The 18,057-nt window shown below is 37.5% G+C and overlaps 1 protein-coding gene across 3 annotated transcripts in view; it reads right to left on the reverse strand.

The window, feature by feature from the left end:
* Positions 1-18,057, reverse strand: part of USP3 (ubiquitin specific peptidase 3) — a 90,925-nt gene that overhangs the window by 26,990 nt on the left and 45,878 nt on the right. For all 3 annotated transcript variants that reach the window (XM_070272858.1, XM_023642222.2, NM_001099759.1), the window contains 5 exons: positions 15,860-15,941; positions 14,298-14,380; positions 13,030-13,143; positions 10,285-10,398; positions 3,180-3,326 (listed from right to left, as the gene is read on the reverse strand). In XM_070272858.1, coding sequence (XP_070128959.1) covers positions 3,180-3,326; positions 10,285-10,398; positions 13,030-13,143; positions 14,298-14,380; positions 15,860-15,941 — 540 coding nt within the window. The remainder of the gene's footprint in view (positions 1-3,179; positions 3,327-10,284; positions 10,399-13,029; positions 13,144-14,297; positions 14,381-15,859; positions 15,942-18,057) is intronic.

Here is an 18,057-nt window from a genome sequence, read left to right on the forward strand (position 1 = left end):
TCCCCCACAAATAGATCCCTTAGAAAAGAGGGACCTGCCATATATTTGAGTCTTTGCAAGACCTCATAGTCCAGGGAGTTCTCTCAATTACTTTACTTTGAACGACAACCTCAACTGGAGACAGTTTGAGATTTTTTAGGTGGTCATCTGTCAGATTTGGGGAAAATGAGGTAAAGAAATTTAATACACATTCAGTAATTACTGATGGAGATATGACTTAACAATTCAAGTGCTGAATGTTACTATCAACCAGCCTTTTAAACGCTCACTTAAAACAATACTGTAAACAATTTCCCTGTGGAGATCAAGAATACACCACTTTCAGAACAATAAAAAACCAATTATCTTAATGTTACTTAACCTCTCTGTGTTTCAGCTTCATCAAATGTACAGCAGGAATAAGACATCTACCTCAGAGGCCTGGTGTGAAGAATATGACAGTGCTTTTAGACAAGCACTTACCAAAAAGAAAGCCCTTCAAGTGTTTTAAGGCTATTTTATTAGCATAATAATTAGGATCATCCCTCCTTTTTCTCTTTTTATTCCCTAAGTATACATCTTGAACACGCACTTCACTCTTTTTGACAGCTGCATGGTGTGCCACAGAATGGATGCAAGAACCACCAAGAAAGCGCACCAGTGAAAGCACGATTAGCAAGCACTTACTAGAGGCCAGACTCCAGTCTAAGTACTTCCATTTATTAATCAATTAATCCTCACAACTCTGTGAAGTAGACATAGTTATGCCCATTTCACAGACCAGGAAACTGAGGTCCAAAGGTAAGTAACTTGGCCCAAGGTCACACAGCTGGTCTGGCCTGAGCTCTTAACACTACACTCCTCTCTTAATTAACCAATATAACATTAATGTATGTTGAGGTCGTTTCACTTGTTTGCTATCATTAATAGCACTACAACAAACACTTATATATTGATTATATATTGACCTTTGTGCACTTATGCAGTTACTTGAGCCAGTAAATGCTCTTTTTTGCTAATAGCAATTTGAGGTGATTTCTGTCACCTGCAGTCAATGATACCCCTAATATACTGGACCATTCTTTCTGAGCTGCTCCAAATTAAATCTCTTGCAATGATGAGATAGACAAAACCTACCTGGGCAATTCTATTATTTTAAAAGTGTACCTCCTTTTCTAGGAAAGGCTTTCCTTCCTTTACTGGCAAAAGAAATATACTGCGGCTTTTTTTTAAGTTTCTCATAAGATACACAGTTTAATAAATTAAACAAAAAGGGAAAATACATTGGGAACTGTAGGACATAATGGCCATTTCAGGTTTTAGGTTTAATATCTGTGTCATAAACAAAGGACATACCCAAAAAAATCTACTGAAAATAAAGGGACCAGGACTGATCCTCCCACACTGACGTTCGCATACAATGCTGCCTTAATTAAAGTGGAAACTGCTTCATTAAAAAGCAGTACATTTAAACTTGATGTAGCTCTTCCTTTACAATTTCTTCCTCTGAGAAAAGAATCCTGCTCACATCTTTTCTATCTGATGTGCAATGGCATTAAGTTGAAGTATACAATGACTTAAAACAAGACTCGTACATAATTTCAAAATTGCTGTTCCATTTATCATAACTGCACACCAAGACTGTTTACATATTGGCTACTTGGAGAGGCTCTCATGCTGCGAGGGTCCTTTATATTGGCACTAATGATTTTCCATGCACTAAAGAGAACACATCTGCCATTGATTCCTACCATCCCCACCCCCACCTTCAGCAGGGTTGGATGTGTTTGTACAAGTAAACATAAATAGTGCACAGGAGACTTTTTCTGTAATTTTAGCAAATATGATCCTTAGATCCTAAAATGCCCCCTCCAATGAATGAAAAAGAAATAGAAGAAATATAAACCTGAATTCTGGATATTTGATAATAAATTTTTTCTTTTCTGTTCCTAACTCACTAATGGAACTTGCAATTACTATTCTTTAAAATATCATGAAAGGATGCAGATTAATACGAAAAACTCATTAGTTACTGAAAGAACATCCTATTACTATTACAGAATGTGACTCCACGAGGGTGCCCTGGGCATCAAATAAAATAATAAAGACATATACCCCCTCACTTCACACAGACTACCCTTGATAGAGCCCAGTTCAATGTCCTTGTGTGTATATGCCATCATAAAATACAAAACAGAATTTTTCATGTAATACTATTTTTAATTTGGTGCTAGCAGCAAGAACAATTCTACCAGGCCCGCGTCCTTCCCTTTCTGCATTAGGTTCTAATTGGAATCATAGCTGCTAGGACCCGGAGGGCCAAACATTTTGAGAAGCATGACAGTTCAGATGCTTGCCCTTCTCTGATGAGGCCAGATGAGCTGTGAGGCTGCTCCGGCATTAAAAAGACCTTACCTTACACTAACCAGATTTATGGACTGCCAGGCAATACTACAATGACTGCTATATATTACTTACTCTTTTCTTTCTTTCTTTGGAGAGTTTGTCTTGTAAATCCCTTTCCTGCATAGGTCAATACAAAACTTTTCAAGAAATTTGAACAGAGAGAGACTACAATTAACCAAAACCAGGCTGCAATAACAGTGAATCATGCCTGCCTCAAGCAGAATCAACATTCTAATCTCAATGTAGATTTTGGGGTATTAGTATCTGGGAACACAATCCAAAAGGTTTGCTGTGTTGATGTTGAGAGCCAAGAAAAAATTCTGAGAACTTACAAATGCCTCAATTTCATTAAAGAACAGATATACGTTAGGAAAATTCAAGTCCAAAATAAGGCTTTAGGAAAACTCACATTCAAAATATTTTAAGCCTTTGTTTTTAGTGAACAAATATAATTATTCGGGCATATGAAAATTAAGTCTCCCATCCATTATTCAAAACATTTAAAGGAAAATTTTTCAGTGCTACATTGTACAAATATTTTCTATTTTTTTTTCAAGTTTTAAAATAATCTATACCAAAAACAATCAGAACTACACCAAGATATGAATACAAGATGCTTGTGGTCTGGAAGCAGAAGGCACATGCTTGTCCACTTGGTCACAAAATTCAAGTGCACAAAAGTTTCAGCAAAGGTCCAGGAAAACTCACTACCTTCCATTATAAAGCTAATAAACAATAATACCAAAAGAAATGTCTGAGGTCCTCTTAAAAAACAAAAGGAAACTAAATCTTACATGCAACATTTGTTACTTGGAGACAGAGTAGAATTCTCCTGCAGAATTGCTGAGCGGGAAACACCGTTGAAACCGCCCTGGAGCTCCAAGTGCAGGTGGTCCAAAAGGTAGCGCATGAATTCGTGGGCATCCTGCTGCTGATAACCCCTTGAAGCAAACAGAAACAGTGTGTCACAGGCGAGGCTCCGCCTGCCCAGCCAGTCTCGCAGGAGGGCAGAGCGCTGGGCAGAGCTGCAGCCCTGCACTCAGAGCACGGTGAGCCTCCCTGACCCTTGATTCCCACTTGCTCCATGTTTTACACAGAAAATTTCCCTTCAAGGAAAAATTCTATTACTTAAAAACAAGTTTGAAAACACAGAATGTTAGGGCTAATTGGACTTGTAGTGACCTCAACTGACCTCACTTCAGAAATGAGGAAATTGAGGGGCCAAAAAATGAGGAGGGAGGGGTAGTGACTAGCCTAAAGTCCTGCAAGAGTCACAGAGATGGGGCTAGCAAGCCCTGTCTCCTGGACCGACTGCGTCTCCCCACTCGCCCACATGCCTCTCTAGAAGACGCTCAGACGGTAGAACTTCACATCTTACTCTCACCAGAAAACTAGATCTAAACCACCACTATCACTATAAGAAATAAGGAATTTAAAGCTAATTCTTTAGATTGAAAGATACTAATTTTTAAACATTGGCTGAAAGGAAGAAAAACTTTAAAAAGTTAAAGATGGCTAACAGACCATACTTGCCTCCTGATCTCTGCTTCAAAGGACAGTTTTAAAATAAATATTTTTTAAATGCATTGATTTATATACAATTATGCTCTCGCCTAAAACTTGAATATATATAGCAACATACTCTTAGGTTACTTCTTACATTATATTCGGACAGGAAATTATACGGAATTACTATACTAATACAGATCAATGACAGGTGAACAGTAATGAAGGCTGACAGAAAATGAAGCTGGTACAGTTGGAAGCTCACAGAGATTTATGTAGATAAAATCCATCAAGCAATGATATATAAAGTACTTTCATAAAACTATGGATAGAGAAGACTTCTGCCTACGTTTCACCACCATGGAAGGCTCTCTTTAATGTACCCTCTAAATTGCAAGTTTTCCTGGCCTGGTCTTCCACCACTTATCCAAGCAATGGTTCCATAAACAAAATTTCTTTTGCCCAGAGTTTCCCTCAATATATATTTTCCCCCTTTTCCTGAAATTTCTCTTGAAAATTATAAATTATGAAAACCATCTGCCTAATCAATGGAACTTAAATCATAAATCACTTTAGCATTTCACTATAACTTTTTCTAAATGATTTAGCAGCCAAATAATATATGTTCAAGTATTTCTTCTAAGACTGAAATGAATAAAAATGTTAAAATTCACAGTCAAAAGTATTCAGAGTTGGTAGTTCCTTTATATATCTAAAGAGGTGCTTTAAACTTTTTCAATACGATATCTTTTTTTTTTTTCCCCCATAACTCAAAGGTAAGATTAGTATTTTAGGTCATAGCTGAAATTCTATCACATATAAAGAAAGTTCTATTCTCTCACCAAAATAATCTAATATCATCATTTTTCTAAAATGGATCATGAAAACCAGTACCTTGTAGTTATGTTGATTTGCATTTTTGTCAAACACATATCCATCCCTTTTTAATGGACATTAATTTAATGTACATCCCTGCCTGATGTACATTAATGAATATTTCCAACCACATCATGATTCTCTTGATTCTCTTTTCTTATATCAAAATACATTATTTTCTAATGTTTCCTTTACCTGCATTAGAAATACATTTTTTGATCTACATGAAATCGTGGAACACTCTGTTTTATAAAGGTAAATTATGGGTTTCTATTTCAATTTGTGATCTTTACCAGAAAACAGTCTGTGCTTAGTCTAAGACTAGGAAATCTTTCTGATTCTGACTAAAGCGAGCTTCTAGTGACTTATCTGAAAGTCTTAATAAATATTGTTTAGTATGTTAAATTTACGAACTTCAGTTATCTTTTCAATTATTTCCCAATTATACAACCTGGGCTTCAGGGTTCCTCTGTGGCCAACTTAGGTTTCTCTTGTTAGGTCATCATGTTAAAGGAAACACTCCTCACATTTGGATGCAGTGTCAAACAGGTGTTTGTGAATTAGTGACAAAATGGATTTGTGAAGAACCAACTAGTATCTCTGTGACAGGCCAGAATCAAGAGAGAAAAGAAGACAGAGTAGGGACTGGCTTTATGGCATAGTGGTTAAGCTTGGCATGCTGTGCTTTGGTGACCCAGGTTCGTGGGTTTGGATTCCACGTAGGGCGTGGACCTACACCACTCATCAGCCATGCTGTGCCGGTGACCCACATACAAAATAGAGGAAGACTGGCACAGATTTTAGCTCAGGGCTAATCTTCCTCAGCAATAAACAACAGATACAACAGTGGTTTCACTTTTAACACTGTTCCTTATCTTTACTTGTTTGCGACCTTAGACAAAGATTACCTTCTTCTCCTTAATGTTTACAGAAAATCTGTCGTAAAGATGCTAGGAGAAATAGTCATTGGGAAGCATACGGTAAATATAAAAAGCCTAAAAGATCATGAATCATCCCTTCTGAATGAAGGGGCTGACAAAGAGGGATAGCGCTGAGGCACAGTGTATAGGAACCTGGGGGCAGCTGTATCTTCACAATAATTTTTGGCACAATGAGGCAAACTGTATTTACCCAAATAAAACAGGAGATGTTCTCATAAAGAATAATCAAAGAAAACGTTATTTTGCACCTGGCTTGAGTGTGAAAAGCAGACACTCCAAATAATGAAGAGTCATCGCAGAATATAGGCAAACACAAGTACTTGTGTGATGCCCCGACATGCATAACTGTGACATACGCTTGTGCATTCCTGGCTGTTCTCTGCGTTTTGGCAGTGCCAGGGCGTAACGTGTAAAATGGCAAAGACCAGGAAGGGACACGATATGCTTCTACAGAATCAAACTTCACCATTCTAGAACAAACTTCTAAAATAGCTAGACACACTAGAATATTATATCTGTTCTGTTCATATTTAAAAGATCTTTAATGTGCATAAAAGAATCCTAAGTTAGTGTTTTGTCCAAATTGTCTGCAAAACCGAAATCAGTTAAATTTAGCTATTCCTATCCCGGATGTGACACCAATCTTGACTGGATTTCTTCAAGACAAAAACACCAGAAAACTCAAATCATAAAAATGATTGTTTTTGTTTACAAACACACAAAAAACATATGATAGCAAAATTCCTAGTCAGAACTAATGTTTAAATATAAAATATCAACAGCATAGTGTTTTTAGAAGTTCTCTATTTACAAATATCCAAAAAGATTATTGTTAAAATATCACATGCAAAGACCTATTTATTATCTACAAAGATCTTTTATATTTTCTACAAAGCCAAGTAGAATAGCTAGCAAATATAAGAGTAATGTTAGGGCCAGCCCTGTGGCTGAATGGTTAAGTCCGTGCTCTCTGCTTCAGCGGCCCAGGGTTTCACCGGTTAGGATCCTGGGCACAGACCTAGCACTGCTCATCAAGCCATGCTGAGACAACATCCCACATGGCGCAACCAGAAAGACTCACAACTAAAAGTATACAACTATGTACCACATGGCTTCGGGTAGAAGAAGGAAAAATAAAATCTTAAAAAAAAGAGTAGTGTTTCAGTCATTTATTCACTCATCATTTTTAAACATTAATTACAATAAGAATTGCTTTAAAAAACTAAAGAAAACTCTGTCTTGGGAAGTCAAGGCAAATATATTAAATCAAGTTATACATGAAAGTAGAAATTGCACATAAGTCATATGAGAAATAAGGGAATAAATACCATGACCTCATTTGAATTATCAAGAGACTTTCCTGGAGAGTGTTAGCATTAAGCTGGATCCTAAGGAAAGAGATGGAGACCACAGGCAAATACTGCAGGCAGGAAGCAAACGACAGTAAAGACATGAAGGCAACAAGACAAAAACATGTTAAGGAAAGCAAAGACTAACAAAGATTTGCAGAAAAGACTAAAATTACAAAAGCAAATATCTCTTGACCCAGCAATTCCTCTTGTAGATACTAAGCATGCACATGTATGAGACTATTAACTGCAGCACTGCTTGTAACAGCAAAAGATAAGAAACTATTGGCAGGGCACTATTACAGAAATTATGATACAACCATACAATGGAACATTATGCAGCCATAAAATGGACTAAGAAGGCTACATATTAATATGTATCATCTCAAAGTAGGAAAATAAGATATGTTACCATTTATGTTAAAATTTACACATATGCTTGTATATATACACACAGAATATCACTGAAAGGATACGCAAAAATCTAGTATCTATGGTTGTTTCCAGAAAGCAAAATGAATGGCTGGAGAATAGAATAAAAGAAAAGACTTTCATCGCATATCCTTTTTTTACCTTTTGCTATTTTGAACCATTTGTATTTTGCCTATTTAAAAAAAAAAACAAAACTGTGGGCCAGCCCTGGTGGCCTAAAGGTGAAGTTCAGCACACTCTGCTTCACTGGTCTGGGTTTGGTTCCCAGTCGCAGACCTACACCGCTTGGTTAGCAGCTATGCTGTGCTGGCGGCCCACATACTAAAAAATAGAGGAAGATTGGCATGGATGCTAGCGCAGGGTGAATCCTCCTCAGCAAAAAAAATTTTTTAAATAAACTTAAAGGTATTTTTATGAAAAAAAAAAAGGACAAGAAAAGCTGGACATACTAGGAAGCCATAAGAAGTGTAGTAAGTAGATATGAATGTTGGGAAGGTAACCTCTGACTTCAGGAAGAGTTTCCCTCAAGGGTAACTGGCTTTTGGTTTGAGTGGGAAAAGAGAGTAGCTTTGATGATTTCTATACCCAAAGGTGTTAATTACACGTAGAGTACATTTTTTTCTGCATTTAATAAATGAAAGTTGTTCCTACTTCTACATGCGTTTGTATTTGAGAGTCCTCATATTTCATTCCAAAGGATCAAATTCCCTAGACACTGTCATATGTTAATCCAGGAGAATGGGCTTTGTAAACTTTAAAAAAAGTTTGCTTTGGGATTATAAATACAATAGAAGCATGACTCAAGACCCACTGCACTTCCACACAGGCAGGTTCTAAGAACTTCACCCTGCAGATCTAACAGGAATAACAGCTCCGAGAGGAAAGCCCCAGCTCCCTGCCTCAGACCTGGGCGCTGTGCAGTGACCCTGCACTAAAGCCTTTTCCATGATATAATCTCAAGATCTAGATCCGACCAAGAGGATATTATTCTTCGAATCATGAAAATGGGGAACAATCTCAATTATTACAGAGCTAAGAGAAGCCCTACTAAGAATACACAGGCATCCTATTCTCCACCAGTCACTGAGAACATCTGAGGGTTCACATGTATTAGGAATCACTCTGGAGACTCCACGCCAAGTTCCTCAACCTGCTGACCTTTCCACAAGTTCTCTGCCTTCATGGGTAGGAATATGAGAATGTGTAAAATTAAGCAGCTAAAAACTAAATCATGCTCACAGTTGGGCTGTAGAAACTAGAAAGGGCAGAGATGTGGGCAGATTTAGAGGAAAAGCAGAATTCTACTGAATAAAAGTTTCAGAAGGTTTCCAAACTCCCAATTAAGAATGAGGGACCTGAGTCACCACAGGGATCAAGCAGGACAGTATAAAGGTAGTTGGTGGGCCTCACTCAGTCATGTGGGCAAATTACTGTTAACAAATCTATCATTAACCAGCTCCCCAAAGCCCTGGGCTCTAATTCTGGTCCTAACACCTGCCAGATGTGTAAGTTTGAAGAAGTTGCTCCTCCTCTGTCTCAGTTTTTTCTTCTTTAAAATGGGGCTAGCACTTCCTACCTTGATGGGAACTTTGTTGTATTTTTTAATGATGATAAGATAGAAAATACTGAGAGTGCTAGGTACATAGTATGCATTCAATAAATGGAAAATATTTTTATATAATAATAATAAAACACAAAGAGATTAAGTTTCTATCAAAAGTCTAACTAGGTGATTATGTTACAAATTTTATATTCGGTCCAAATCTGATTAGTGGTAACTCAACAGTCATTTCTACCTTGCCTACTTAGAGTCAAAAAATTCTAAAACCCTTAAAAAATTAGTCTCTCCTATGAGGAGATTAAAATGGCATGACAGATAAAAGAAGTCTTCTTCAAGACAGAGACCTGGGTAACATTTCAGTAAGGCAACAAATTATAGTTCTTTGAAGTGGCTACCTTTTAAACATTTCTCTACACTACCAGTATATCGAAACTACTATTAAGCAATAGAGCAAGATATATTGCTAAGTTTTATTACAGCAGGCTGATGTTTTTAAAAAGGGAAGGGTGTACATTAGGTGCCAAAATCACGACTGATAAGAACTGTGACTTGCTTCAGCAGGATGCAGTCAGCAGAAGGCGGCGAGGCTGATGTCAAACACCTGCAGGGCCCCAAATCTGCTACCACCTGAGTCCCTACAGGGATGACTAACGAAGGAGAAGAGGTAGATTCCTCTGACAGAAGGACAGTTTCCCCACTCAAGTGAGGCTAGAGAGAAAGCCCAGGAAACACAGGGACTCTCCGGCCACATTAGGATGTGGCCCAGCTACCTTCTGGACAGTGAATCCCAATGGACGTGACTACAGTCCTCTAAGACTTTCAGAACAGAGACCAGATGAGTGAATATACCACCATACATTTCTACTGATTACATTTGGATTTTTTTTAGATGAAATAACAAGACAGTGTATCATGGTAATTATTCTTTTTAAGATTTTGAAAGAATCAAGGAAATTTTGTCCAGTATGTGTTTAGAGCACATAAGTTATTCATAAGGGCTTTGCTTTTATAACAACAAAATATCCCACCCGTTGTTAAAGACATTTATAACATGTATCTATTATTTAAACAAACACATTTAAGTCAGATATATCCAACTTCTCTTCTCCTTAGGAAAAAACAGAACAAAGCCAGTCTTTATTTTAGAATACCACCACTTCACTGTAAATTGTTTCAGAAAAAGTGTAAGTATTAATATTAATGTTTTAAATACCGTTCTTTAAATAATACTTACCTAAAATTCGGCATAATCTTCCAAACAACATAAAATAAGGACTCTGGGCTAAATGCAGTCTGGCTACCTTGCCATAAAGCACAGAGTGTTTTTCTAAACTCTTCCACCAAAGACCTGGAAAAGAGGAAGGGACAACAGTCTTAGCATTAGTGAGAGGCTACTATTTCAGTGCATAATGTCCAATTGTCTAAAATTCATAAAAAATGAAAACATAAAAATGATTTGGTCTCCTCTGAATTAAGTCTGACAGTTAAGGAAGAGCAACTCAAAAACCCATACAAATAGCAGTAATTACTGACAAAACTAGTTTTTTAACCATACGGTGAACTTTCAGTGTGCCAAAGTACTGCCATACTTGTACACAAAGCAATGCATAAGTTACAAACCAAATTACTTAAGAATGTACATTTTAAAAAACTTAAAACAAGTGCCAGAACCTCTGTCTCCATCTCCTGCATCTTCCTTCTTGCCCCTCACTAGGAGCACTTCCCTGACCTCAATGTGTGATCATCTGCTCTTCTCTGCCTCAGAGGGTTCATCTGGCCACAGAGCTTCAACACTCAACTCTATACCAATGACTCTCAAGCTAAAAGCCAGATTTTCTCATGACCACTTTTATTCAGGTTTCTCCAGTTTCCAACAGGAATTTTCTACTGGATGTCCTCTGTCACTTCAAACTCAATGTGTACTAAACTGGCTCTGTGTACTCTCCTCGCGTTCCCCAATATCCATTCTCCTCTTCTCTCACAGGAATAGAACGCTTTTGCTCAGCACATGAACTCCTAGAATAAAAACGTTTGAGTGTGTCCAACTTCGGAGAAATTTCCTTAAAGAGGAAGAGTAGTCCTTCATATTAATCTCTTCCTTCTTCTGTCTAGCTTGAATGAGGACAAAATGGTGGCTCTCCAGCACCATCTTGGACTATGAGGATGAGAGCCCCACCCTAGGGTTGGTGGAATAGAAAACTACAAGGAGCCTGATGATTGTGTGATACAGTCCTAGATAGAGAATCTTCAACCTTTACATGAGAAAATAAACCATGAGTATTTAAGTCGCCGTTAATTTTGGTTTTTTATGCATGTAGGTAAACTGATACACGTCCTCAACTTTGATGACTATATAATACAACTACCAAACTTATGGATACCTAATTGATAGCTCAGAGAATTTCAATATCTTCTTTCTCAACTCCTGTTATCTCATAGGTTCCTGGGATACAAATCATATTTTTTTACTTCCTGCTACCTGAACCTCTTCCTATGTTTGAGGAATTCCCTTCCTTAAGAGGCTTGGTGGGAGTCAGAGCCTGCCTTCCACTGTGGAAGCTGAAAAGGCCAGATACTTGCTTTCTCAGCCTCCTTTCTGCAGCCCAGACTCAGGTACCCAGCCTGGGTTCTGCCTATTTGAAGCAGGAGTTAGTGATGCAAATAAAGATGGGACAGTGCTAAATATTTTCCGGCAGCAAAGAGCATCCATCATCCGGAGTGCAAAGGCAGCAGAAACAGCAGCATTCACCCAGCGCCCAACTCCAGCAGAGCTGGCAATGGGAACTCTGGTGTTGCACTGGGCAGTGGAAGCAGTGATGTCCTTATGGGACAGTTCCGTGGGATGACTGAACCTGTGGTACTGGATGCCTAGACCTGATTTTCCACCCATCCAGTAATGGTTAGCTCACGAATCCAGCGGCAGTAAATTCTTTTTGGGCCAGGATGGCCAGGGGCAATTTCTGCAGTTTGTAACTAAACCCTCAATGACACTAATGCATTAAGTACTACTAATTCTTCCCTTAACTTTAGTGTATGTGTACTTTTTCCGCTTCATTTCACTGCTATGCCCTCCAACCCAATTATTATAAAGTGTGGAGCCTCCTTGAATGCAGGCATTTTCCAGCTCATCCTGCATGTTGCTACAAAAATAAATTCTTAAAACACCACTTCTAGTAATCTCATTCCATCCCTGTTCCAATGCCTGGCTTTAAACTTCCCCCATATTTTGGCTCTATCCATACTGTACACTATTCCAACATGTTCTGCCCTATTCTCCTTCAGCCACGTAGGTAGAACAGTGTCAGATTTTAAGATGGCTTTTCAGAATGGGGATGGAGTATGTGGGAGCAGGGATGGGCAGGCAGGGAAAATATTACATTAAAATATACATAGATTATAAATCATAGTCCTACTTCAGTGATGTTAAGATATGAAAAAATGCACCCCTTACAATCATGATAATACGACACATCTTCTGAACCCCAAAGAGAGCATGGCTACACTGAATCTGAATACATACTGGTTCTCTATAATCACTTGTCAGTTTTTTCCCCACTCCATTATCAACTAATAATTGACTGTATTGCCCCATAATTAATTTGATGGCTACAAATTAATTTTATTATCCAAGACATGTTTACATAATACTATCAGACAAATCAACTCACAAAGACTCATGATATCCATGCTGGGCTACACCTACAATTGTATTCCATATAGAGATGTCAACTTTAGAAGGTTCAAACCCACAAAGACTCAATAAGTAGAGTGCTAAATTTATCCTACCTATTAGGTAAATAGAAATAAAATAATTCCAACAGTTATTAAGATTTCCAGCTAGATACTTAAACACAATTTTTAGAATAAGAGTTTTTAAAAATGTATGTGCCTGTTAACTCACACAATGCAATCGAAATCATCAGTAAGAGTCACTGGTTTTGTAGCTCAAAGCCAGAAAGGACACATTCTTAGAACTCACACATTGTTATCCCCTTGGCTCCTGGTGTGGTATGTTCGTCTTCCTGCTGTTTTCCCATTCCTTAATTCCACAGCGGGCAGTTCTTTGAAATAACAGCAAAACTGCTCAATGTTACTATTTTAAAAGGAAGGGAAGAAAATTATTAACAAAAAAAAAAACAAAACAATTTACTAGGACTGTAAAGAAAGTTCTATGTAACCTACATAGGAATTTTGAAAATGTGCTATTTCAAATCTCATTTAAATTGTTCTCAATGCAATTTCTTGCATGGAGGTTCTTCATTAAGCTTCCTCATTTACTCTAAGAAAACAGTATAAACAGCTGACTTTGTAGAAATGAACAAAGAGCTTAAGCAAAATCTGTTCAAAAAATCCTTGCTCCCCCTCCCCATAAGTTATTGCCATTTCTTTCTTTCCAGGGTACTTGTTTCCAGATATTCAATATTTTCCTCAAATAAAAACAAACCAGGAAACCAGCCATCTTGTTTAGATACACTATACAGATAACAAGGAGAATTCAGTAGTGACTAGAGCTTCTTATTTAAATAAGACTAGATAAGCTGAGAGACAGTACCTCTAAGGAGAGATCAAATATGGCTTCTGCTCCTTATCAGCAAGGTGGCCTTGGGAAGATAATTTACTCTGGCCTAAAGTATCTAAATTTCAAAATAATTTCCTCTACATAACTTAGGTCAGCCTTGTTGGCTATCTTATTTTTACTACCTATCTTACATTTTGAAGATCTTCTAAACATTTGATCTGAGGACCATACTTAAGACTCAACTAATGAATGAACGAAGTTCTCTGAACTAGGTTCCCAGTAGCCCAGGAGTCCGCAAACTATGGCCCACCAGCCAAATATGCCCCTGGCCAGTGAGCTCTTATATTTTTAAAGTGAGTTTTACATTTTTAAAGAGTTGTTTTAAAAAGGGAGCAAAGGGGAGGGGGAAGAGAAAAATATGTGAGAAAGATTGGATGTGGCATGCAAAGACTAAAATATTTACTATCTGGCCTGTTACTGAAAAAGTTTGTTGACCTCTTCTCTACCCCATTCAAGAAGCAACAGGAAATAAAAAATAATAGCTAACAGTTATTTACTGCTTGGCATCTTCTAAGCACTTCATATAAATTATATGATTTAATCTTCCCAACTAGTCTATGAGGTATAACTATTATCGTTAATTTTACTGAGGAGGAAACTAAGGCACAGGGAATTGAGGTCACACTAGAAATCAACATCAGATACTTAAGCTCTGACTGTGACATTACCTGAGTGACTGAAGAATAGCATTCATGAAACATGTGTTCCCCAAATTCCGAAGGCCCGTGGCACAAATGGCAGTGGTGCTTCCCTGTAAAACAGGACAAGAAGAGGGCATGAGTAATGCCAAGAGAAGGCCAACTGTTTCCAACATCAAGCAAAGCAAAGGCCTATATTTGAAACTCTAGCATCAAGACAATTTGGAATTGGTCCTTTTCTGTCCAATGAATATTTCAAACTCTCTTTTTAGTCTCTGCATAGGTGTTTTGATATTTTTAGAAGGCTGTTTCTGATCTTGGAACTGTTCTAAGTGGGAGTACCTCATGGAAGCTTATGAAGAAATCAATATTAATAAATACCTTGGAGTACACAATGGAAAAACCAGGAAGATCCTTAAAAGAAATAAAGTTTAACACTTAATTCCTTTTTAAAATTATATTTAAACTACTACAAATTGAAAAATATAAATATATACACCCCAAGTATTTCTGTCTCTAAACTTTTAACTCTAAGCCATGCATAAATGACCATTACATGTTTTCCTAGCAATGGAACGTCAATCTTAAAAAACTACCTGAACTTCCCTTAAAGACTAAGGCTTGGTTTTCTCATTAGCTCTACAAATGCAACATGACATCTGAATATGAATCTACCAATCCAACCCAAAGCATCTCTGCCCATAATTCAGATGGCCAGAGAGCACTTTAGCTCTTTCTTCCACAAAATTGTAAGACTTTAATTAAGTGCATGTCTAAACATAGCTAGCATGAGGTAGAGATAATATAGCAGAGAGGTAGATGAAGGGCAAAATTACTGGGTATTTAAAAATATTTAGCCATCTTTATAGGGACCGGCCCTGTGGTGTAGTGGTTAAGTTTGCATGCTCCGCTTTGGCGGCCCAGGATTCGCAGGTTCAGATCCCGGGTGCAGACCTAGCACTGCTTGTCAAGCGATGCTGTGGCGGCATCCCACATAAAACAGAGGAAGATTGCCACAGATGTTAGCTCAGAGCCAATCTTCCTTAAGCAAAAAGAGGAAGATTGGCAACAGATGTTAGCTGAGGGCCAATCTAACTCACACACACACACACACAAAATTAGCTACCTTTAAATTTTGTTACTCCATTAATGGCTCATACATCTGGTAACAGATAGTTACCAGAATGAGAAAGCATATTCTTTCACAGTGAAACTATATTAATGAAGTCCTAAGAAAATTTACCAAAACTCCAGAATTTGCACTAGGGACCTTTAACAGAAGAAAGCAAGGATCTTTGGGATCCTATAGAAACGGAATAAGGTACATGAGTGGGTGTTAAGAACAAAGGCTTGCTACGGCAGAGGAGCACGCAGTAGTCCTGGAGGAGGCAGGCGCTGACAGATGGACTCGCCAGAGAACTGAGTCACATCGAGAATCACTAGTACAAGGGGCAAACATTTTGTCAAATATTCCAAATCCAATGCATACATTTATAAAAGTTTATGAAGGACAACGTTCATGTCAGAACTGTAATAAAACAGTGATTAGATCTTAACCGATTCTTCTATTTGAATAAATTTTAATTACTTACATTTACTTTTAATAATTTGCTGTTTAGTGATGAGTTTTCCAAGAGTTTTCTTTTCCTATGCCTGTCAGCTGTGAAAGCTGAGCTATTAAAATACAAACAGAGAGTCAAAAAGACATTAGTACATACATACTACACAGCAGGGTAAAAAATAAACTTGGCTGTCGTAAGCCTCTTGGGAAGGTACGGAGCCCTGCCTGGCTGCGCAGCTTAAGGCCAGGAAATGCCCCGTTAGGCCCAGTGTGGCCCACAAGTATGTGAAGTAACTGAGGCGCTCCACTTCCCTTGGAAATCCCCACTGTTCCTCCAGCAGGGCAGGACTGGAAGCAGCCTCCACCAGGCCCCTCCCAGAAAAGCTGGCCAGGTAGATGTAGTTCGTGAGACAGTCCCTCTATCTGCCTCATCAGTTCTGAAGCTTCAAAAATGGGAAGACCCATTCCTCATAACAAAAGGAAAATCCTGGTCTGACACGACTGTTCTAAGATTAAATATTAATCCTCAAATACTATGCTTTCTTAATTAAATACTATAGTTTCTTTACTTAAATAGTATACTTCTTTCTTAATTTTGATAAAGATAGCGTGTTTTGCTCATTTATTCTAATAGACTATGATACAATCAGTTTGTGGAATAATAAATAAATTACAGGCATATGTAGGCATATATAAATTCATCTGATTCAGCTATGCTGCAAAGAATATTCTAAAACAAATCCTAATTAGCAAACAAATGCTAAATTAAAATTATTGAAAGACTTTCTTGATGAAAGATATTTTGCTTAAATTTTATCAGAAAGTAATTCCAGCCTTCAAAAGGTCCTTTAAAATTATTATGCGTCAGGAGAACTAATCTAAAAGAAGTAAATATTATCATTAATCACCACTAAGACCTTTAAGTCTGCCAGCCCTTTCCCATCTTCTGAAAGGACCAGACAAATCCAAAGTAAATACATAATTATTTAACTTCCGCATGAACTATATCATCTTTGGAACATCAGATCTAGTGATAGTTGCTTCCAATCTGAAAATATTCTTAGGAAACATGGCTTCAGAACTGTGTGCACGTCCCTCTCAGAAGATCTGTGACTACAAAGAAGAGACCATTGTGAAGTTATTCCTTCACAGATTCTGTAAGTAAAGAAGCTGAATCCTGAGCACAGTAAATATACTACTTAGTAACAATGCCTAATAGTTACCTTTCAGTTTTAACCTACAGAAATAAAGCATTTAGCTTTTACAAATACAAGTTACTAAATTTTACCCTCAGTGATTCTCAAAATGGTAGAATCCTCTAGATCCACACTGTCTCCTATGGTTGCCATTTACTACATGTGGCTATATAAATTTAAATTAATTAAGCTTAAATAAAGTTTAAAATTCAGTTCCTTGGTCACACTAGCCACTTTTCAAACACTCAGTAGCCGCATGTGACTAGTGGCTATCATATTGAACAGTGCAGATTATAGAAAATTTCCTTCACTTCAGAAAGTTCTATTGCACAGTGCCGCTCCAGAGGATGTGAGAATAGTCTAAAGTTAAGTAAAACACAAATATAATCATAGTTTTTAAACTGCAGCTTCCACTATAGACTAAAGCCTACGTTTGAAAAACATAAAAATGAACTTAGGTAATGTTTTTCAACACAGTTTGAAAAGTACAGCAAGGTAGATTTTTCAGTGGAGCCAAGCAGAAGTATAGACAAGGCAGTCTGTGCCATCTTTTACCCGATGAAGTGCTCAGTGGAAATAAAAGATTTGATAACTGCATAAATGCATGCAGGTTCTTGAATGTCCTCTTTTCCCTTTGACTTAGTTCTGATGAATTTATTTGGGATTGAGATGGTAGTCTTTTCTGAGAGAAAACTATAAATGGCAGAAAAAATATTCTAGTAGCTACCTACTTCTATAACAAAGAATTAAGTTAGTAAGATATTTACGATGACATCACCACACCAAAGAGTGATGTTACATAAATTACGGCAGGAATCTACTTCCCAGTTAATTGTCACAATTTCAGACAAAATTAAATATTTTGGGTCTGTGTATCAATACTGCATCTACCTATGTTTCTAATCCTAGGTGGGGCTCCTGCTGCTCTGTGAAAATTAAAAGGGAGGAAGCACTTTGAAAAAGAGAGGAGTCAAAAGATGACAAGCCAGAAAAGTACTTAAACCCAAAGTGTTTTAATTAGTTTAGATTTTAA

Source organism: Equus caballus, chromosome 1 (genome assembly GCF_041296265.1).
Source record: "Equus caballus isolate H_3958 breed thoroughbred chromosome 1, TB-T2T, whole genome shotgun sequence".
Classification (NCBI taxonomy): Eukaryota; Metazoa; Chordata; class Mammalia; order Perissodactyla; family Equidae; genus Equus; species Equus caballus.